Source organism: Haemorhous mexicanus, chromosome 21, assembly GCF_027477595.1.
Source record: "Haemorhous mexicanus isolate bHaeMex1 chromosome 21, bHaeMex1.pri, whole genome shotgun sequence".
Lineage (NCBI taxonomy): Eukaryota > Metazoa > Chordata > Aves > Passeriformes > Fringillidae > Haemorhous > Haemorhous mexicanus.
In genome coordinates, this window is record NC_082361.1 from 8604343 (window position 1) to 8627750 (window position 23408).

The 23408-nt window shown below is 49.7% G+C and overlaps 1 protein-coding gene across 1 annotated transcript; it reads left to right on the forward strand.

Moving 5' to 3' along the window:
- The first annotated feature begins 306 nt into the window (after window positions 1-306).
- Window positions 307-21696, forward strand: TNFSF15 (TNF superfamily member 15). Its single transcript, XM_059865116.1, has 5 exons — window positions 307-640; window positions 739-992; window positions 9215-9266; window positions 10382-10429; window positions 16117-21696. Exons 2-5 carry the CDS (start codon window positions 804-806, stop codon window positions 16542-16544), a joined length of 717 nt encoding a protein of 238 aa, XP_059721099.1. The 5' UTR covers window positions 307-640; window positions 739-803; the 3' UTR covers window positions 16545-21696.
- The last annotated feature ends 1712 nt before the right edge of the window (window positions 21697-23408 follow it).

The following is a 23408-nucleotide window of genomic DNA, read 5'->3' on the forward strand; positions in this document are numbered from 1 at the left end:
ACTGACATCATTTCTCCCCCAAGTACAGTAAGACCACACTTCTCCAAGTAGCAACAACAGACTCCTGTGACAGCACAACGTTTTGTTAAGGTTTTTAATGAAGATGATTTGGGAGAAGATGAGCCCCAGAGCAGACAAACATCTGATTTTGTGCCTAAGCCCTGACGGCTTGGTGCAAAAGGTGCACACTGAGCAACGGGAAGCCTCTTGTGAATTCTGCTAAAATGGGGGGGATGAAGCAACACTTCAGAGAACCGGACCCCTTCTTTGGGGTCACTTGCTTCCTGTCATCTCACCTTCCCCAAAAGCTTCTTCCCCTTTCTCTGGGAAAGAAGAAACTGCCGGGCTGCGCTCGCTTCTGCCTCTCGCTCTCCCCCTGCTTCTCACTTTCACTCCCATCGGTTTCGCGTTCCCTTTGCCAGGCGGAAAAACCTCGCGGAGCTCCAGCCCGGCAGCAGCAGCAGCAGCAGCAGCAGCAGCAGCAGCAGCAGCAGCAGCAGCAGTAGGAGGGTTGATCCTGGTCCCACCCACCGGGACTTTCCTGGCTTCCTCCAGCAGGGAGCGGGGGGAGCAGGAGCGCTCGGAGGCAGGAGCGGGCCGGCGCGGGGAGCGCTCCCGCGGCTCCTGCCGGGTTTCTACTGTAGGCGGTGCATTCCTCGGGAGGGAGGGAGGGAGTGCGTGCGCCCGGTGCCTTCCCACACTCCGCACAGCTCTTATTTAATGGGGGTCTCCATGCAGGGCAGGCGCCACAGGAGGTTTGGCGGTGCCCGGCTCCCTCGCAGGACGAGCCCGGCGCTGCTGCCATGGAGAGCGCGGTGGAGATGGGCGCGGAGGCTGCGGGCAGCGGGCACGGCGCAGGGATGCAGCTCCGGCAGGACCTGCGCAGGATCCGCTGTGCGCTGCTGCTCTGCCTGCTGGCCGTGCTGCTGCTCATGCTGCCCACCGCTTACCTGCTGCTCGGGAACCTGCGAGCGCCCAGCTCCTGCGGCCAGGTAAGGCAGGGCTGTGAGAGCCTGACTGAGGGATGCGGGACTACAGGCGGCTCTTCAAAATGCAGTTTATTGTATCCAAGAGGTTACAGCAGGCCAGGGTCGTGGGTGACAGAGCCTGTGCCTACAGCAGCAGACAAGCCTGGAGACCCTTAGTTTAGGTTACATTGCATTCTATACTTTTCTTTTGTTGCATTGCATTATTTACTTTTCTTTGCTGAGCATCTTCATACAGTAGAACCAATCTATACCTGAACTATTACCTATAGCCTATCATAACTCCTGTAATTACCATATTCATGTTACCATTCTCCAATCACTAAAAGTCAGTACATTACAGTTTAAGCTAGAAGTTGTTTTCCAGTTTTCTTGCAATGGAAAATTCTGAGAGCTTTTTTCTACTTGCCACATTTGCTGACTTGTTTGCCTGTGGAATGTTTCTGCTTGGTAAAAACATCTTCTTGTTTGGGTTGGGTTTATCCTTTGCTCTAAGCCATAAAAACCCCTTCTAACTAACACACCCACCCTTTGCCTCCTTGGTTATCCAGTCAGACTGGCTCAGCAATTCTTTTCTTCAATATCAAAATTTGCTTCCATCTCTATTCCTTCTTCAGATCCCACATTCAAAAATCTTTCTGCTAAGCACACATATCTGAGAGACTTTCTTGGCAAACTTTCATCCTTCCCAACACCTGGGCACACCTGAGTGCTGTCTGTGCCTCCCTGGAGCACTTTTAATCCTCTTTGTGAATTTCTCCTGTCCGAGGAGTGTGAGACTCACTGTTGCATTCCTTCTTCCTCACCCCGAGGATAAATCTGATTATTGCTCTTTTATTTTTAGCTAACGGTTCCTTACTTTCACTGAGGTCACAAGCGGAGTACTTGGCTTTGAAACTTTTATTGCTGTGCTGCAGGGAATGCTTAAAAAAACCACTGATTTCTGACAGAGTTTTGACCCTATGGCTCATTTTCCTCCCTTCTGTTGAGTTAAATCCACATCTTTCCTTGCAGTGTCTGATTTCAGGAATACATGACTTTAAAACTTTTTTTGCTGTGGTGCACGGAATGCTTAAAAAAAAAATCACTGATTGGTGGCAATCACTGATTGGTGGCAATCACTGTCTCTGCACTGATTTCTGCCAGTTTTTTTGCACTGGCTCATTTTCCTCCCTCCTTTGGGGTTAAATCTGCGGTTTCCCTTGGCAGTGTCTGATTTCAGGAGTACACGACTTTAAAACTTTTATTGCTGTGCCGCAGGGAATGCTTTAAAAAAAAAATCACTGATTTCTGCCAGATTTTTGATGCTATGGGTCATTTTCCTCCCTTCTTTTGGGTTAAATCTGCAGCTTCCCCTCACAGTGCCTGATTTCAGGAAGATCTGCTGATGTCAGTGGGTCAGTCACCCGTCACTAGCCTGACAGCTACAGCTCTGGTGAATAATTAATTATTATTAATGTAAACTTCTGCAGAAATCTGATTTCAGGAAATTAAGGGAGTCTTTAACTCCTGTTTTTAATTCCCTATTAAAACTTTCTCTCAGTCCAGGGCTCTTCTCAGCTCTTCTCCTTTGCCAGACTTTGCTCCCAGCCATACAAACTTCTGCTCTGCTGCTCCATCCCTCCTGCAATTCCCTATTCCCACGGGAGGCTGTGAGCTCAGCAGGAATTCCCCGTGCTGGAAATAGGTGAATGAAGCTTTGAATTTTAGCTTCAGGTCTGAAATTCCCCAGTTAACCAGCAGGGCCCCAGATAGGGGGGTTGGTTTTGGGTGGCCTCGAAGGCAGGTTTGTCCCCTGGCTCACGTTTAGCCCGGGGGTGCTGAGGGAGGGCAGAGCCCCTGGCAGCTCCTGGGGCTGTGCTGGCCCCACTGGGACCCCGAGGCTGCTCTGCCTGGGTGATGCTGAGCTCAGGGTGCAGCATCCTCTGCCTCACCTGGTTCTAACCTGGTGCAGCCCCTCAGGCTGGTAAACCTGGCAGTTCCTCGAGTGATGCTGCCCTGACTGTGTCACTGCTGTCGGTTCCAGCTGTAGAAACCCAGGCTGCCCTGCCTGCAGGTGCCAGAGCACAGCTTTCTTCAGGGGCTGGGCACAAACAGAGAGGATTTGGGGGCCTTCAGTTCTGGAAGTGTGGAATTATAGCAGAGCAGAGGCTGAACATGGAAGAGCTTGAAAAGCTGGGTGCTGCTCGAGCTTGGGGTGGTAAAATTCACCAGGTGCTTTGGGCACCTCTGCTGCTGCTCTGGGTTTGTGTGTGTCCCACCAGAGGAGAACAGTTCAGTCTTGAAACAGTCTTGGAGCAGAAGAATAATCAAATGTTAACTTGTTTAATCAATCCAATATGTTCCTGGATCGTGACCTTACTGGCAGAAAAGTTTTTTAATGAGTGGGCTTGGCTCCTTAGGAGGAAAAGCACAACGTAAATGGTCAGAATTGCAACTCTGGTGTGCATTCCCATGCACCTGCTCCCAATTAGCAACACGTAATGTTTCCACAATGATGTTACGAGGTGATAGAGGAGTTACAACCTCTGCGAGTCCCAGGGAGGAAGAGGAAAGTCATCGGGGCTGGCGGGGTGCCCGGGGTGCTGTGGGAGGAGCTGCACCTCTGCTGGGCCCTGCCTGTTCCTGATTTTCATTCATTCTGCTGCTCTCTGTGCTGCTCTCTGTGCCCATCACTCACTCTGCTGCTCTCTGTGCCCATCATTCCCTCTGCTGCTCTCTCTGCTGCTCTCTGTGCTCACCATTCCCTCTGCTGCTCTCTGTGCCCATTGCTGTTGTCCAGCAGGACAGCACAGAGGTGTGGATGTCTCTGCCTCTGTGGCTGCCTCTGAATGCTCCAAGGAGCCATATCCCCCAGGAGCCTGCAGCTTCAGAGAGGTTCAGGTCCTGGGAATATTTCTGGGCATAAAAGCTCTCAGGAAAATGTCTTTTTGCATTTCCCTCTGCATTCAAAGGTTGCTAAATGGCTCTGTCCTCATGTGCCCCACTGACAGCTCGGATCAGGAGTTTTGGGACCAGCCACGTGTGGCAGAGCTCTCTGGGGCACTGGTTTGGGGTGTGGGTGCCCTGGGCACTGTGGGATGAGTGGGCAGCCCCGAGCTTGCTCCAGATGAGTATTGGCCTCCTGACCCTTGCAGCCCACGGGAAGAGTCCTCTGTTTGCCCCACAGAGCTCTGCCCACACACAATTGTCACCTCCCAGTGCTCTGGGGACAGTGCTGGGAGGAGGGAGGGACTCAGCACGCCAGGAGCAGATGGAGTAAATTCCTGAGTCCTTCCTGGAGCAAGGAGGAGAAGGGAAACCCGGGAAGGTTTGTGCAACAGGGGAGTGTCCCTGGGCAGGCTGCCTGCAGGGCGAGGCACCTTGGTCGTCCCTGCCTGGCCGTGGTGTCACCTGGTGCCTCTGAAGGGATGCAAACTCATCTCTTTCGCTGGAAATGTCCCTTTCAGGAAAAAGCAGGGCAAGTTATGTCATTACAGCAACATGTGTGGGCTCCCAGTGTTCTCTGTGTGTCATGGTGCAATGCATCTTGGATGAATAATTCCAGGCTGGTGATGGTTTTCCCTGGACACCTTCCAGGCTGCCTCCATGCTCCTTTGGGAAAGACAAACCACTTTCTTTTGTGCTTCAATCCAGAGCAAGGAGAGGAAAAAGCGTTTTTCACACCAGAGCATGTGGCTTGTGTTACTAGCAGAAAATCTATTTTAAGGCCATAGTGGTGCCCTGCTAGAGGAAGGGCAATCCTTCCTCAAAGGGAAGCCAAGTTTCAGGCTGAGTTCCCAAACCCATTGATGGAATGGCACAGGAGAGCAGCTCTGGCTGCCTCAGCATCCCACTCAGCAGAGCATTGAGTCCTGTGGCCTGGAGGAGTTGGTGTTTGGGTTTATTTTTCGTGGCATCCTTGGCACATCAGGGCCACAAGCAGAATAAACAGGGATTCCAAACCCTGTCCCAAGGGTTGGACACGTACCTGTGTGCCAGGTCTGTGCCATGTCAGCTGGCAGAGGAGAAGGGACCTGCTGCAGAGCAGGAGGAACTGGAAAATCTCAGAGGCTCCACCTGGATCCTGCTGGAATGCTGGCAGCAAACCCCAGGACAGATCTGCCCTCATGGTCTGCCCATAAAGGAAGGAGAACCTCAAAAGTTTCCTGATCTTTGGGGAAGGAGAAATACCTGGGGAGGAGCAGCAAGCACACCTGGATGGGCTCAGGTGTTGGGATTCCCCTTCCAAAGCCAGCACCAGTTAAATCCCTGCCTGGCCACTGCAGCTGGATGCAGATGTTCCTTGTGGGCACATGCCTTGGGTACAGCCTTCCACTGGGCAGCAAAATGTTCTGATTGAAGCCAGCTTTTACTGGCACAGATCAATTCCTCCCAAAAATTCCCAGCCCAGGCCATGCAGCATCTCTGGAGTCAGGAAGAACTGGGTTTCTGTAGTGCACGTGGCCTGCAGAGCCCCTCCCTGGGAAGCAGTGCTGGAATGGAGTGCATGGAGCAGCTGGGGGAATTCATTCATTCTGCTCATCAGTCCCTCTGCCTGCAGAGCCAGCTGCTCCTGCCATGCACTGGATATCAGCCCTCCTGTCTGGGTTTGGCAGTACCTGGATACAAATGCACTGGGGCCTTTTGGAGGGTTGTGGTACCAGAAGTGTTCAGCACCCAGCAGTCCCCAGGGTCACTAGAGCTGCCTGTCCAAACCCCTGAGAGCCAGCTCAGGGTGGGGGTTTCAGCATCACTCAGTGGCTGGGCTCTCCACAGCAACCAGAGGGAAAACTGAAGCTGTGAACTTTTCAGAAGCACAGCTGAGCAAGAAAGGGAAAGGAGAGAAAAGCACTGAGTGTGTGAATGTTCTCTGCACTGTCCCATGCTGCTCAGCTCTCCCTCCCCATCAATGCTCAACACCTGTGCTTATTCAGGACAAGTATTTCTGACCCCTGGTCATTGTGCAGCATTGTCTGCTGCTAAAACATCTTCTCTAGGAGATTTGCATTTATATCTACACCTTTATGAGGTAGCACAATTAGGAAAAAAAAGAACAGCCACACCTTTGTCAAGCAACAGAATAATTTCACACCTTGCTGTGTCCCCCTGCTCTATCTGCTCTGTCCCTCAGCATCCCTGAATGCAGCTCCTGCACCCGGAGTTTCCAGCTGGATTTCTTAGGAAACAAGTAAATTTAGGTTTAAACAAAACCTTTTTGTTGTCTTTTATAAAGAAGCAGAATTCTTCTTGCTCTCCTTCCCATTTTCCTGCCACCCCTGTTTGGATTGCAACATCCAAGTTTATACAAGGAATTTCAGCAGAAGTTAAGCTTCAAGTATGTAAACAGTTCCACAGAAGTTACATTCTTAAATACAGGTTTGGGACTGATTTTTTCCCTGGCTGCAGAATCCTTAAAGAATGGGATCACTAATGAGAATTAGTCACTTGGGCAATAGGTAGGAAATGCCACACAAGGAATGTCTAAATATACTCCTAGGTGAATACACCTGGCTGAAAGCCAGGGGAGTGTGAGGGAAATCCTAAATTCGGACCTTGTGCTTCCCACCAGGGCAGGGACAAAGTCACCAGGCTGGGGCTGAGTCACACCAGCAGGGCACTCATGGTTAGTCACCACAGAGAGCAGGACTTTGAAACTCCTCACACGTAAGGAAAGGCTCAGGAATCTCCTGGACACCCCAGCACCAGTTATCCCTCAGCCCCACACTGGAAGTTCACACCAGTCTCTGCCAGGAGGCTGCTGGGGCTGGGCCACACATTTCTGTACAGATGGGCAAGGGAATACAAAGAAAATTAAAAAAAAAAAAAAAAAAAAAAAGAATTTTCCCTACTCTTTCCTTCTCCATTTCCCCAGCACGCTGCAGCAGCTATTTTAGAAATGACTGTTTGCTGCAGGAGCACAAGGATGTTTACTTCCAGTAAAACATTAAACTCTCTTTGGCTTTCCTGGAGCAGCCAGCAGCCCCCAACCCCTGGCAGGCTGACTCTCCTGCCACAAACATTCCCCTTCCCCAGCCAATAGAAATTCTCTATTTTCTCCTTCTCCTGCAGTGTTTCAAGCTGTGTGAGACAGAGCCAGCAGGAGCCAGCTTCAGCATCTAGATATTAATATTGTTCCAGGTTTTTTCGGGCAAAGTGCCTCAAGTGCTTTGCTATGAGCTGACCAGGGGTGGTTTATTCAGTTTATTCAATGTGGTTTTGGTGTCTGCCCATAAAACACAGCATGTGTGTCCCTGAAAGATGTTCTGGGATGGGGGTTCCTGATAGCCCGGTGGGTCAGCCCTCAGACTCAGTCCTGTGGGTCAGTCCTGTGGGTCAGTCCTGTGGGTCAGTCCTGAGGGTCAGTCCTGAGGGTCAGTCCTGAGGGTCAGTCCTGTGGGTCAGTCCCGTGGGTCAGTCCCGTGGGTCAGTCCTGAGGGTCAGTCCTGTGGGTCAGTCCTGAGGGTCAGTCCTGAGGGTCAGTCCCCTGGGTCAGTCCTGAGGGTCAGTCCCGTGGGTCAGTCCTGAGGGTCAGTCCTGAGGGTCAGTCCTGAGGTCAGTCCTGAGGGTCAGTCCCGTGGGTCAGTCCTGAGGGTCAGTCCCGTGGGTCAGTCCTGAGGGTCAGTCCTGTGGGTCAGTCCCCTGGGTCAATCCTGTGGGTCAGTCCTGAGGGTCAGTCCTGAGGTCAGTCCTGAGGGTCAGTCCCGTGGGTCAGTCCTGAGGGTCAGTCCTGAGACTCAGTCCTGAGGGTCAGTCCCGAGGGTCAGTCCCGTGGGTCAGTCCCGTGGGTCAGTCCTGTGGGTCAGTCCTGTGGGTCAGTCCTGAGGGTCAGCACAACCCAGGCTGCTCCAAGGGCTGCTCCTCACAGCCCCACAGGGCTGGATGTGAGGCAGCACCCCCCAGCATCCCCCCCAGAACGAACCATCTCCCAGCATCTCCCAGCATCCCCACTATCCCCAAAACCCGTAGTATCCCCAGCACCCCCAACATCCCCATCATCCCCAGCACCCCCCAGCATCCCCCAGTACCCCCAACCATTCCCCAGCATCCCCAGCATCCCACAACATCCCACAGAATCCCACAACATCCCCCAGCATCCCCAGCACCCCAAAGCATCCCTAGAACCCCCAGCATCCCCCAGTATCCCCAACATCCTACAGCAGCCCATAGCAACCCCCAGCATTCTCCAGCACCCCCACATCCTGCATCACCCCCACCATCCCCAGCATCCCTGGCACCCCGCAACATCCCCCAGCACCCCCCACCATTCCCCATCATTCCCAGCACCCCCCACCATCCCCCAGAATCCCTCAGCACCCCCCACCATCCCCAGCATCCCACAACATCCCCCAGTATCCCCAGCATCCCCATCATCCCACAGCACCCCATAGCACCCCCCAACATTCTCAAGCACCCCCACCATCCCCAGCATCCCTGGCACCCCCCACCATCCCCCATCATTCCCAGCATCCCCGGCATCCCCATCCTGCTCCCTCCAGAGCCTGTGCCGTGCCGTGCCCGGTGTCCCAGGGCTCTCAGCAGGTGACACAGGACACGAGTGTGTGACAGGCACAGCCCTCGGGCAGGGCTCAGGGCCATGTCCTGCTCGAGGGCAGTGGGAGTGTCTGGCTCCAGGAGGGAATTGCAGAGGAGAGGAAGGATGAGCCTTCCCCAGGGCAGGCTCCGAGCAGCAGAGCTCACCCTGCAGCTCCCCGGGTCTGCTCAGCTCCTGCCTCCCAGGAGGTCACCCAAAATTCCAGACAGACCTAAGGAACAGCCTTGGGCTGGCTGCAGGACGAAAGGCAGGTGGAGCTGATCCACCTCAGTCCCTGCTGCTGTTGTGGGGAGCCTTTGCTCTGTAAGGGCTCAGAGCTGGCTGCCTTGAGGAGAATCTCTCCCTTTGCTCTGCCTGCTGTGCCTGGACTGAGGGCAGCAGAGGGGCTCCAGCAGGGCTGGGCAGCCACCATGCGTGGCTGGGTCACACTGGCCACTCTCCTGCTGCTCTGCCAGCTGTGCCAAGGGCTGTCCAGCTCAGAACCTAACAAACCTCCCCCAGCTCCTGGAACCTGTCAGAGATGAAGGCAGCTCTAAACCAACAGCAGAAATGTCTCGCAGTGAACAAAGACTCGCCAGGGCTCACCTTTTAGCCAAAATGCTCCTTCTGAGTTCACTGATGTTACTGCAGCTGTTCCATGTTCTGGGATGATTCCCACAACCCTTGGAGTTGACTGCTGTCACTGTCCCTGCAGGTCACAGAGGAGAGGGGCTCTCACTTTCTGAAGCAACGAGCAGTGGCTGCTGGTGAGTTTGGCACCCTTTCCCTCTGGTGTTGCAATCCCAGCACACCTCTGCCCTCACCACCCCAACCCCTGCCCAGACAAGCCAGCCAGGGCACACTGAGGGAGATACCTGTGGGCAGAGTGAAATGGGAACATTTCTAACCCCAGGCTGGGAAAGCTGGGCAGGCACAGGCTTCCCCCAGAGCTCTGCAGTGGTGTGGTGTTGTGAGGGGACCCCAGGACGAGGTGAGAGAGGAGGATTTGACTCCAAGTTCTCAGAAGGCTGATTTAATATATTATTCTGTTCTATTCTATTCCATTCTATTATAATCATATCATATATTTATTATATTATTATATGAAAATGATATACTAAAACTATACTAAAGAGAGAGAAGGGAGACATCAGAAGGCTGGAAAAGAATAAATAATAAAAACCCGTGACTGACCAGAGAGTTCAACACAGCTGGACTGGGATTGGTCATTAAATTAAAACAATTCACATGCTAGGTAAACAATTCTCCAAATCACTTTCCAAAGTAGCAAAACAGGGAGAAGCTGAAACTTTCCAGCTTCCCAGGAGAAGAAATCCTGGTGAAGGGATTTGTCATAAAATATCACAGTGCCAGTGCAGGGTCAGTGGGACTCCCTGAAGAAGCACCAGCAGGGATTTGGGAGCCTGTGCTGCTCAGCCTTCCCCTGTTTGCCTCCAGCCGTCCAGGACACAGCCACAGTGTGCCCTGCTGGTGCTGCAGCAGCTCTGCCAGACTGCCCTGTGTGCATTTATCACCTCAGGGGGCCAGGAAGGGATCACAGCAAATCAGAAAGGGCTGCACATTTCCTCAGGGGAGTCAATCACACTCATATTTTGTTGACTTAGGGAAGGTTCTTCCCCCCGAGGGTGCTGGCACTGCCCAGGCTCCCCAGGGAATGGGCACGGCCCCGAGGCTGCCAGAGCTCCAGGAGCCTTTGGACAGCGCTGCCAGGGATGCCCAGGGTGGGGCTGGTGGGGGGCTGGGCAGGGCCAGGGGCTGGGCTGGGGGATCCTGGTGGGTCCCTCCAGCTCAGGACATTCTGTAATTTTTTTGTTGAACAGCAGCAAACATCCTCACACCATTTTTTTCCCTTTTCCCTCAGTTACAGACACACTTTCCAGTGCAGAGAAGCCACGAGCTCACCTGACAGGTAATTCTTGTTCACAACTAAAGCCTTTTTACAGCCAGTGTTGTGGTCCAGTAACCTGGGTCCCTGTGGATCTGGTAGGAGCAGGTGTTGCAGGGAGCATGGGGAGCAGAACAATCAGCTTTGCCTCGTTGAGCACACCAGGCTGAGTGCAGTGTGTCTGCAGGGAAGGGCCCATGAAGGGACAGCTGACAGAAATGTCACTTTTCTGAGCTGTTTCTTTCATTGAAGGACCAGCTTTTGTAACTGAACTGAAACAGGTTCTAATGTCTCAGTGATCTGCTGAATGCTCCAGAAGAGGCAGGGGAGGAGCTCATGTGAGCCCTCGTGGAGCAGGGAATTAGCAAGAATTACAAGTTTTGCAGCAAAATCAGGTCAAATCAGGCTGGTTTTATTTTATTTTTCTGCAAGGCCTGACTCAAACTACACAGACACCATATTCCCATTAATCCTCCCCCTTGTTTTCAGTGAGATAATCTCTGACATTTCAGAGCAAGCAGGGAAAGGGTAATGCCAAGCTGAGCCCTCCAAGCTTTTATGTTGTGGTAGGAAGGTGCCATCACAAAGGCCTGTCACAGGGTGGGCTGCCAGGCCTTTCCCAGAGGCTTCCATGCCTTCCAAAGAGTTATCATCCCTTTCCAAGAGGTTTCTGTGCCTTTCCAAAGAGTTATCATGCCTTTCCAGTAGGTTTCTGTGCCTTTCCAAGAGGTTTCCACACCTTTCCAAGAGGTTTTCATGCCTTTCCAGTAGGTTTCTGTGCCTTTCCAAGAGGTTTCCACACCTTTCCAAGAGGTTTTCATGCCTTTCCAGTAGGTTTATGTTCCTTTCCAAAGGGTTATCGTGCCTTTCCAAGAGGTTTCTGTGCCTTTCCAAGAGGTTTCCATGCCTTTCCAAAGGCTTATCATGCCTTTCCAAGAGGCTTCCACACCTTTCCAAGGGGCTGCCAGCATCTCCAAGGTCCCCATGTCACCACCTCAGCCTTGAGGCTGTCACCACCCCAAGGACGTTGCCCTGAGACATCCCCCTTCCTTGCCAGCTCCACCCACGTGGAAAATTTAGGTATTCCCAGGGAGAAGTTCCTGCCTGGCTCCAGTGTGGATGGAGTGAGTGCCAAAGGGTTTTCCAGCTGGCCTGAGGCCTTTTACCCCTCTCCAAAGCACAGCTCACTGCAGAGGCTCCCCAGCCCCAGGGCTGCCCCAGGGTGCACTCTGTAACCTGAGAAAGGCAGGGATTCTTCTCTCTGGATTTCCTGCAGGGATCCAAATCCACCCCCAGGGCTCCATCCATCACTCTGCAGCTCAGGGCTGATGCATTCCCAGCAGAGTTTCCTTTCCTTGATGCAGCAGCTCCTTCCTGCTGCACATCCTTGGTGCCTTTCCCTTTGCCACGGGGGTTTCTGGAGCTCCAAACCTGCCCGGCCCTGGCCACAGGCACAGCTTTGCTCAGGTTTTAAGGAGCAAGAGGCCCATGGCTGCTCCTGTAAGGTTTTGGGTTTTTAAATCCCCCCTGGCAGGGACCCAGAGGCTCCAGGGACTCAGAGGAGCAGCCAAAGCTCTGCTCTGCTGCTGGGAACTTCCCTGGGTTGCACAAAAGCCCAGATGCCACAGGGAAACACCCAGCAGTTTTCTCCACATTTCTCCAGCCCCCATCTTTACAAAAATCTCTTTGCCATCATTCCCAGGCAGCCTCCCAGGGTCTGTGTCCATCCTCTCTGGCATTCCACTGAGGGCCAGTCACTGCTGGCCACAGAAAGGAGCAAGAAAAGGGGAAACTTAAGGGAATTTTCTCTCTCCTTTCTGTGCTCTGCTGTGTAGTCATCAAGGAACCCAATATCTATGGATTATCTTTGACCTTTTTTCAGCCTCAACACATTCCTGGTGCTTCTCCCTGTGGCAATGAGTTTCCCAGCTTAACTGCACTTTGCAGGCAGAAAATATTTCCTGTTATTTTCAACTCTGTGCATAATAATTTCTTGGGCTCCACCCTTGTTTTCTCTTCTCAGAAACAATAACTTGTACACAGAAAGTGTAAAAGGAATAATTATTCCCCTGATCTTTGTTACATTCCCCCACCTCAGGTGCCTTATTCAATGTGAAGGTGGCAGACTACAAATCCTAAACTGTAGGAAATCTCTTCCACACCTTTATTCAGTCTTTCTCTAGTTTTAGGCACATCTGTTGGGAAGGTGAGAGCAGAGGAGTGAGAGGAATGAGAATTGGATGGAGTTCTTTGGGAATGCACTGATTAATTGGCAGTAGCAGAACAGCTCCATGTTTTGGTGTCTGTTCCTTTATGATAAATCTTCCAGCTGCTCTTGGCCTTTTTAACTCACACTGAGAATTTTTATTCACCCAGGCTGGAATCGAGATCTCCCCTCCCTGAAGGCTTTACCTGCTGAGATGTGCCAAAACCCAGCTCAGAGTCCCCTCCAAGCCCACTTCCTCCTGTGCATTAATGTTTGTTTGGGGCTTCTCCTTGCCTTGCCATCATCCCCTCCCCACTGACTTGGTTGGGTTTGGGGTCAGGATTCAGGGCAGTGCCTGGTCCTTCTTGTCACCAGCCTGTGGCACAGGGGATGGCCCATGCTGCAGGGCCTGGCTCGTGCTCCTGGTGCTGCAGTGGTCCCAGACCTGGCACCTGGCTCAGGCTCCTCCTCATTTGGTCCCAGACCTGGCACCTGGCTCATGCCCCTCCTCATTTGGTCCCAAACCTGGCACCTGGCTCATGCCCCTCCTCATTTGGTCCCAAACCTGGCACCTGGCTCAGCTCTTCCTCATTTGGTCCCAAACCTGGCACCTGGCTCATGCCCCTCCTTGTGTGGTCTCAAACCTGGCACCTCTAAATGTGGCCAGAGCCCCATTTCTGCCTCCAAATTACCTTTATTAAATCCTCAGGGCATGAACTGGAGCAGCAGAGGACACAGGACCTCGCACCACAGGGGCTTCACCACAGGCTCCAGACTCTTGCTCAGACTCAGAGTTCAGGATTAGGCTCTCCCATTGCTGCTGAGAACTGCAGAAACCCCACAAATTCAGCACGAAATAGATCCCAAATCTGACGGGGAACAGGGATTCTCCAGCAAGGGACTGAACCAAAAGAGATCTGGGGGCAGGAGAATTAAGGGATGCCAGAAATTTATAGTGTGTGAGAAAACAGAAGGAACTGTGGCAATGAATCTCTTATTAAAAGCAGATTTTAATTCCTTTAAGAATTAGCATCATAGGTATATTGCAGGAAGTGGAGCTCCAGAATTTAGGAAATAAATAAATAAATGACAAGCACAAAGTACAGCTGCTGCTAGAAAAGGAGCTGTGCTGTATTAAAAAGCACTTGAACATTCATTTTATTCTCCTGTTACTGAAAGCATGGGGAAAAGTAATTAACTTGAAAATAGAGAGCTTCAATAGAGGGAGATTCATCCTAAAAGGGAGGTTAAAGCTGTGAAACCTGACTAATTCTAGAAGTCAGGAAGTCATGTAGTTCATTTGAGATCTTATCATATTCTATAACTAATAAAATCTGTTTTATAACTAATATAAAAATTCATTGTGGAATTGAGTGTCATTGACATTTTAAATGCATCATTCTACAAGAAAAGAATATTTCACAGGCAGCTTCTCTTCAAATTCCCCCAAAATTCCAGAGGTGGACTAGAGCCCAGGACATTCTCTGGAAGTATTCTGGTCTTTCCTCATCCTTCCCACCTCAAACAAGATTTCCTCTGCTCTCTGAGATGAATTGCTCTGAGCTCTTGCAAAGCTTAGAGAGACCCAAAGCTAGCTGAGCTTTTCCCAGGATTCAGAAAGTCCCTGAACTGAGGGATGATGCATTGAGGGGGATGCAGATGAAGGCAGACCAGGAGCACTTTCACTTTCTTTTATTCCCCTCTCAGTGTCAAAGCTCCATGTCTCTACCCTTTATAATATTTCTATAATTTAGCTTTCCTTGCTGCCACAATCCCTGTCTGCCTTCCCCTTCCCTGAAATATTTTCCCCATCCACTTTGCCTCCTGGGAAAAGATCAGAAGGATTTGATACTTCAGCAGCACTAAAAAAAAAAAAAGGCCATTATTTTGTTTTGCTACTCAGAGAATATAAAAGGAGTTGCACTCCTAACAGCTTCCTGTCTCCTCATGGATTATTTACTGTTGGAAAAGAGGGAAACAGGTGCCACTGGGACATGAGCACATTCCTTTTTCTGAGTCTCATTTCAGGATGGACCTAATGGTTATTGCCAAGGGAATTCCAAAGCCTTCCCTCACCTGCATTCCATTTGCCTTCCCATGCACACACCCCCTTCCCCAAATACTGAATAAAAATCAACTTTAAGCAGTAACACAAGCTCATTAAAAAGGTCTCAGTTCCTGGAACTCTGGTTTCCCTCCATCTTTTCTAAGCATCCATCATTCATTTTCCAGGTTCATTTTAATACCTGAGATAATCTTTGTGGTTTTTATCCTCTTCTTCCCACTGCTGCTGCTTTAGCACAACAATTCCATGTGGCAGGCAGCAAAGAGCAGAGACAACTCTTGCTTCCCTGCAGAAAAGCATGCAAGGGCTGGGGTTTATTGTCCTCTCTGTTGTGTGTGAGAAATCAAAGTGGGGAAGGCAATAGGGCAGCAATTCCCTAATTTTTCCCCTGCAGGCTGGGAAGCATCCTGAGCTTGGATCAGACTGATGCTGGGGTCAGGACTGGAGCTCAATCTGCTCACCACAAGATTGGGAACAAAAAGTCTGGAGGAATGTTGAGGCTGACTCCAAATGTAGTATTTTGTTCCAGAAAAGCATTAAAGAAAGAAAAAAAGGGGGAGGAGAGGATAAAAATGGTTTAAAATAGAAAGTGTTGCTTTGGAATTGGAGCTCTTGAAGCACAGTGGGGTCTTTGGGGTTTTTGCTGAAATCCAGTGGCCTTGGTAAACCAAAAGCAATTCTACAAAAGGTGTCCTTGAGAGCACAGGGGAGGAGAAGGGCTGAGGAGCCCCAACCCCCTTAAGAAGAAGCAGGAAGAGAAATCCAAGTGGTGACACATCGTGGTGACCAGTGTGGACATTCTGCAAGCTCAGCAGTGTCTTTCTAAGAAACAGAATTGCAATCCACCCCTCCTGAAGGAAAAGATGGTTTAGAATTTCCTCCTCCTGCCCCCAACCCTTAGGTACAAGCATGGTACAACTGTCCCAGTGCTGGTGTCACCTGAGGACAAGATTTTCACTCTGGAAATGGGTGAGATGGGAAGGTAAAGCCATCTCCATTGCTTCCCAGGGCCAGGAGACTCAGCCTTCAGGATGGACAGCTCATCCTTTGGGTCTGACCCACAACCAGGACCCCCAGGCACAGCTTACACTGTCAAGATCTTCCTGGAGCACCCTGGGCTTTCAGCCCTGACAGCTCAGACCTGGACACCCTGTGGGCAGCCTGGAGAGCACCACTGCACAGTTGTCTTGTGAGGGAAATGGACTTGTAGAGAGTTTTGGGGGTTTTTTTAATCAAATCCTAAGAACTCTCTGCAACTCCATTTCCCACAGTCCTGCAGCCCGTTCAGCTCAGTTATCAAGCCATGAAATAAGAACATTCTTAGCCCAGCTTTTTGCCCACCCTGTTTAAATCCCTCCCCCTTCAGAGCAGAGGTTCCACCTTCCACCTGCCCTGTGCCAGCCTCACCCACGCTCCTCTCCCTCTCTCTCCCTGCTGCAGTGAAGAGGCAGGACCTGGCCAGCGCCGTGGGGAGCCACATGCCCATCCTGCAGTGGGAGGACAAGCGAGGCCTGGCCTTCACCAAGAACAACCTGAGCTACTCCAGCAACGCCCTGGTGGTCCCCGTGTCCGGAGATTACTACGTGTACGCCCAGGTCACCTTCCGAGGGCCCGTGGAGAGCAGCCACAAGGCCAGCTCTGTCACTGAGATCATCACCAAGGTCACTGACAGCTACCCCGAGCCCACCCAGCTGCTGATGGGCACCAAGACCCTCAGTGAGAACGGCAATGGTTGGTTCCAGCCCATCTACCTGGGCGCTGTTGTCTCCTTGGAGGTGGGAGACAAGCTGATGGTCAACGTGAGTGACATCAAGCTGGTGGATTACACCAAGGAGCACAAAACTTTCTTTGGGGCCTTTCTGCTGTAGGGCTCTGGCCTGCAGCAGATGGTGGGGGATCCCTCCAGGGTCATCAAGGGGATTTTGTTGGATTTTGGATTTGTGGGTGCGTGTTGGGGTGAGATCTCTGCTGTTTGCCTTCTTCTTCTTCTTCTTCTTCTTCTCTTCTTCTTCTCTTCTCCTTCTTCTTCTTCACTCCCCTGCAGCTCACTAGAGCCTTAATTTAATGGGTAGGGAAAGGTGAAGCTGCAGGTTGGAGTGAAATAACCCCCAAAAAAACACAACAAAAACCAACTAAAAACTAACTCAAAAAACCCAAAAAAAAAAACAACAAAAAGCCAAAAAAACCAACTAAAAAAATCACCCCAAAACAGCAACAATAAACCCCATAACAAACATACAAACAAAAAAACACCAAAAAACCAAAAACAACACTCAAAAACCCCAAAAACAAACAAACAAAGAAAAGCCAAAACAGAAAAATGAAACTCATATTGGAGGGCAAAAGCATGTATTTTTGAAAGCAAAAGTTGAAAGTTCTTCAAAACTTTGTAAGCTAAGGAGGAACATTTGATACCTGTGGGTAGGAAGTTTCTTTTTGAATATTGAGCTAGGCTATGTCCCTAATTCCACCTTCAATGTACAATTTCCTCAACTCAAAAAAAAAAAAAGTTTTTTGAGCTTTCTCCACCACTTCCAGTATAGTTTTGCATGACCCTTCTTCAGATTCTCCTTTCTAAAAGGTAATTACTTCTCATAATTTCCTTATGAATACATTTACTCAGTACTTTGCACTAACATAAAGCTCAGGTTAATTATTAACTGCTTAATTAATCCCTTCCAACTTCCCTGTAAAGTAGATTAAAATTGTATCTTGTGCTTTGCAGCAGCTACTTGAGATTTTTGGTTTTTCCAAAAAATCATTTACAGTTCTCTAAGTTCATATACAGCCTCAAAATATTCTGGAAAAGATCTAGGGAACACACAAAACACTTTCTGTTTCAGCATGAAAGTGGAATGTCCCCTCCAGGTCCTAACTTTAGGATAACAGGGAAAAAAAAAACCCAAAAATCACAGAGCAAAATTTTGCACACTTTTAAATCAGCCACCGAAATTTTGGGAGAAAACCTCTGCAATGTTTTCCTTTCCATTATATTTAATGCAAGGCAGATGCAACTGAAGAAATCACTGCTTGGGCTCCAGCTGCAGATGACGGTGGCCCCTGGCCCCAAGGGACTCCCAGCCCCACCCTGGTGAGAAGATCCAGAGACACCACCCTGGTGGAGCTCAGGCTGTCTAACTTCCCACCTTGCCCTTACTCATTTCCACAGACCTTTCTGCCTCTCAGGGAGATTCCCATTCTCCCCTCCCCTCCTGCAGCAAACACATCTCCAGCAGTGCCTCAGGACCCTCAGGGGTTGGATTTACACCCTGAAGAACCCCGAGGGCTCACAGCCAAGCACCATCCCCACCCACCAGGCTCCCTCTCTGCAGCTCTCCCCTGCCTCACCTCCTTGGATCTCCTCCATTTCTCCACTTCTTGCCCAGAAATGACAGCAAGGCTTTGTCCCTGAGCTGATGTTTCCATCCAAGCCCTGGTGGAGCCCCAGGTCCCCCCATCAGGGGTGGGGACCCACAGCTCTGGGGTGAGGGGCTGTGTCTGCAGAGCTGAACTGGGCACAGGCTTTGTGCTGGGCACAAGCCATGGCAGATCCTGCAGCTTTGTCCATGGCAAAGCCCTTCCCCCCAGGAGACCTTTTATTGCTCTGGGAAGATCTGCCTGAGCTGAAAAGAAGTCAGTGGAGCAGCTGGAGCAGGGAGAGAGGCCAGGGAGATTGGGAAGGGAGGAGAGGAGCAGAGCAGGAGGAGGGGAGGTCCAGGCAGCACCAGGATCTCTTCATGTCTTGGTGTGAGGACCTTCCTGCTGACATGAAAATTGGCAGGTCTTTTGTGGCAAATCATTCCAAAATGGAGGATTTTTGCCCATTCTTCCCTATCCTGCAATTCCTGGATCCCACAGTTTCAGTCCTTCCCTGTTTTAGGCCCATCACAACAGCCAGGAATTTGCCACCCTGTCCTGCCCTCTTTTCCTGCTTCCAGATTTTCCTTGAGTCTCATCACTGAGTGTTGGCTCCTGGCACAACTCTGCCTATTTGGGGAGCTTGACAAATTCCCTGCCTCAAAACCTCATCCCAGTTTGGCTTCCCATCTTTTTTTTGACTCACCCTTTGCCTTCCCCACATCCACATCTCAGCTGTCCTCTTGATCCCTTGCTCCCTCCCGCCCTCCTGGCCCTGTCCACTAGGTGCAAGGACACTTCTTTGTCCAAATGCCATTTTTTTCACTCAATTTCTCCAGCCCACAAAGAAAAGTGACATCTCAAAATAGGTTTGGATTGGAGAAAGTAAATTTAATTATCCTGCAGGCAGATGGAAACACTCGGAGTCAAGGGATCCTCTTATGTCTTTATGATCCAGATCACTTCCATCTTTGAGTCCTTATTCCTATTTTATCTCCACCTGCCCAGAAGAGTTTTTTAAGCTGGGCCTGGAGCAGTTATTCCCCAGTTATCCCTTCAGTGCTCAGCACACACAACCTCAGCCTTGTTCTGGTGATCCAGCTCCTTTTCAGGGCTCTTCCTCCTGCTCAGAGACCCCTTCCACCAGGGTAAAATCTGGTGAAATCCCCCACTCTTGGCTCTTCTAGACAAAATTACTCCCAGTGAAACCCTGAGAGTTTCCATAGCTCAAATTTTGTCAAGTGTTCCCCCAACACCTCACGTTGAGTCTTTGATCACTTGGTTGGGTGCCCAAAGCAGGATCTGAACTCATGAAAACACAAAATCTGCAGCTTTTGGAGCATGTGGAGCACTTTAGGTGACCAGCACACGAAACAACGTGGTCAGTCTCATAAAGGAAGATTGGAAATCATCTTTCCAAGACAGGTGATTCCCAGCAGTTAGGCAGGAGAGCTCCTGCAAAGGACAAAATAGTGTGAAATTGGTTTATCCTTGGAGGAGATTGGAAGGGAAATTCTCTCTGCTCTGGGATGATTACAGGAATTCAGAAAGCTTCTCTTTTCTATGAATGAGCTGATCGTTCTGAGGGCACAAGGCAATCCTGACAGGCTGGGACAGCAGATTTCCAGGGAAGCTGTATCCCAAGGCATCATCACTCAACCCTGGTGTGCTGAACGATGGGAACTGTGGGGCTGGGGCAGAGGAGTGGGGAATGCAACACCTGGCATTCAGAGAGCCAGAATGTGGGATATGCACACACCTTTTCTTTTTGTTTTTTGGTGGATATTCCATAGAAGTCCCCAGAAGTTCCACTGGCAATAATGAGCCTTTTCTAGCACAGAATTTGTGCCCACTGCACACTAAAGATGAATTTCAGCACCAAAACGTTCCCTGCTGTAGCTCCATTCCAGGTGTGATTCTCCATAATCCATAGAAATATTTATTTTAGTCCAGTTAGAGCTTTTGCACCCCATTACCCACACCAGCCTTGAGCTCATTTAGCACACATTTTATAGGACATAAAACAATATATGTGGCATTACTTGTTTTAAAGTGGTGCAGGCATATTGATCCCCACATGCATCCTCATGGAAATTCTCTATATTCCCTTTTTTCCCCCTTTTCGGTGCTAATAACGTTACTGTAACAGTGACCAGCACATAAAATAAGTGTTCAGGGGCTGATTCTGGCCCTGTTTTATATGAGATATTCCTCCACAGAAGTCAAAGGCATGAAGTCAGAGTAAAGCCAATTCACTGAGACCAAAGTCAAGCTTAGAGGGAAATATCTCAAATAAACTGTGGATTCTCAGATTTTAATTTTTTTTTAAAGTTAAATACGGACACAGGCATTCTCAGAAACTTGTGTTTGTTGAGCTAGAAAATGCAAAGTGTTTCTGGAGAGGTGAAAATGCCCGGGCGTCAGCATTTTCAATTAAATGAGAAGCTGGTGAGATCTGGTCATGGGAAGTAGTGACCTTAAAGTCTGTGGTCAAGCTGAACATGTGCTTTGTTTTGGGAGGGGGTGTGAAACTAAAACTATTATCGGGGAAAAAAGAAAAAATGGAATCTGGAGAAAAAAAAATGTGAAATAGGCAGCTTGAGCTAAATGAGGTTAAACATATGATTTTAGGTTTTGACCCTTCCATTTCTTAGGAAAAAGAACTCAAAAGCACTTTTCAGAACAAAACCACTGAAAGAAGAAGTATCAAATTATTATTATTATTATTTAACAACTGCTCAAAATAGTCTTGATCTTAGGAGTTGGCTTCTTCCCTAATCCTTTTCATCCCCAAAAAACTAACACTAAGCACAACCCAAATTCATCAGAGTTCCTACCACTTCCTTTCCCCTTAAAAACTGAATATTGATGAATAAGCATTAACTTTCCATGCACAGGCAGAAATAAATTTAGTAAATTTTAATCAAGGTATAAAGAAAGCAGCTCCTATCCTGCCAACATTTATTTGTGCTGAGCATAGCCCTGAGCACGTGGCTGAAGGGGATCATGGTAAAAACCAGCTCCTGTTTGGTGGATGGGAGGAGTAAAACCTGCATGCCTCAAATTAAAAAGTCATAGGAAGTTTTAATTGTGTTTATCCTCAGCTCCATCATGGTTTGGAGCAATCCTCCAGATCAAGGAGTGACTGCAGGGACTGTCCAGCACAGGGGTGTTGGCAGGATCAGAGTCCAAAGGGTGTCACACATCACCCAAAAAGATGCTGCTGAGATGATTTTTGGCAGGGGATGTGATGAGCAAACCTCTCTACAAAGGGGGTCCCCAACCAAGCCCAACAGATTTAGGAATTCGCTTGAAAATTTCAACACAATATTCCAGAATTTTGAAGGATTCTGTTTTTCACCCCTCTATGGCACAACTGACCACCCTGTCCTTTGCTTTATTTGTCTTGTGAGTGGCCCATCATTTCAGGTGAGAAATGAGGAGAGAATTCGTTCTTTAGAAGAATCAGAAAATGTCAAGGATCTTTGCCCCGATGTGGGTGTTACACACCAGTAATAGCATTTTGCTATTGTAAGGGATTTTGTAGAAGGGATTGTCTTTTGTCCTGTGCCTCAGCACTGAGATGTATCTTTACCATAAGAACTGACTTAACTTCTTTATATTTTCCTAAGTTTTATGAAAATAAAAATGCAACTTAACAAATGTGACCACTTTTGATCCCAGTCCCTTCCCAAAACACTAATCACAATTAAGAGTGACCAGCTGATGCTGATGTGTAAGAAACCAGTTTGATTGTGTGTAAATGTGTGAATAATCATTATTTGATGCAGTTAGAGGTCCCTCAGCAGGGTGAAATCAGGTCCAGAATTTCCCCTGAGAATTTAGAGACACTTGCACTTCACAAGGCAAACACCATGCCCAAAAACAGCTCAGCATTTTGGGAACTCTGTGTTCCCAGCTGCTCAGCTCCTGGCTGACAGGCACAACCCAACCAGGAAATTCTGGCCAAATGAGAGTCCAAGTGAAGGCAGCCCTGGGCACCCCCAACCCTGTTCCAGCTCCAGCCTGGCTGTCCTCACCCTCCCAGCAGAGCAGCAGCATCCCCTGGCTATTCCTTCCTCATCCTGGCTGCTGTTATCTGCAATTCCTCTGCTGCCAAGAATGCAAATTCCTTTCCTTCCACCGGCAGGACTGAGAGACATTCTCCCATTTGCCATATTATTTCTTATTCTCAAAATTTGTTTTCTTTCCTGGCTTGAACTCAGAGAATTGCATCTAAATTGCTTCAGAAGGGGTTTCTGGGGAAGGGCTCTGTGCTCTGCCTCCTGGAAGGTTTTCACTGGAATACTCTGGTGGAGGACATTTGTTTCCCCTGCTTTCCACCCACTTGCAGATCCCTGAGAGGTTTTGTTAACAGCCTCTGTAGATCAGCCAGGAGTTGATTAGACAGTGGGAATCGGGCTGCTTTCCCCTGTGGCACCAAAAAGATGTTACTTGCTGTTATGCTGGGTGTTTTTTTCTTTTTAATCCAATAACTACCTCACATTTAGCAAAAACAAAACAGAATTTTATTATTATTATTTTCTATTTTAACTTGAGCAGAGCAGAATTCAATTTCACTGCCATTTTACTCTGTGCTTTGCACATTTAGGGTAATAACTTGAGATTCTTTGTGGTCTAAACACTGAGTGTGAGCACTGTGCTGCATTTTGGCTTCCTTTAATCATCTCCAAGGTGTCTGCTCTCAGTAAATCCAGGCTCCCTCTTGAGAGTGGAGGGGGAGAGAGGCACATCCCTGGGAGGCTGCACGTCCTAGGGAAGGTGGGGATCACTGGGGTGCTTCTCTCCCAGGCTGGAGAGGGATTTTTGTGGTGTTTTTCTGGGTGAAGATGACCCAAGCAGCTGGTGAAAGGGAAAACCCCACTGCTCTCCCTGTGGGGAGGGCTCCTGCAGGGTTTTGTGTTAAATACAGAGCTGGGCACCAACCCTGAGGGGAGGGTGACTTTTCCCATCCTGCAAAGTCACTGCAGGAAATCCACGCTGCAGACAGGGCACTGCCCACAGGAGCTGGGCATTCCCAGCTCTCCCTGCTGGCTGGGATCCAACCACAGCTGGATTGATCCCTCTCACCCTGTCCCTCCTTCTCCCAGCTGGGGACAAGATCCCAGGGAGCAGACCCAGCTCGGGAGCTTCCTCTGGCAAGGCTTTATCCCCATGGAGGATGCAGCACGAGCTGAGACAAACTGGAAGTGATTTTCCCTCCCAGGAAGGGCCAACCCTAGAAGAAGCCCAGCTGATGGGCAGGGATGTGTTCCCCATCCCCCTCAGCATCCAGACAGGCTCCCAAAGGAAACGAGAGCTCCACTTTCATTTCCTGGGGAGTCCTGGTGCCAGCACTGCTGCAATTCTCTCCC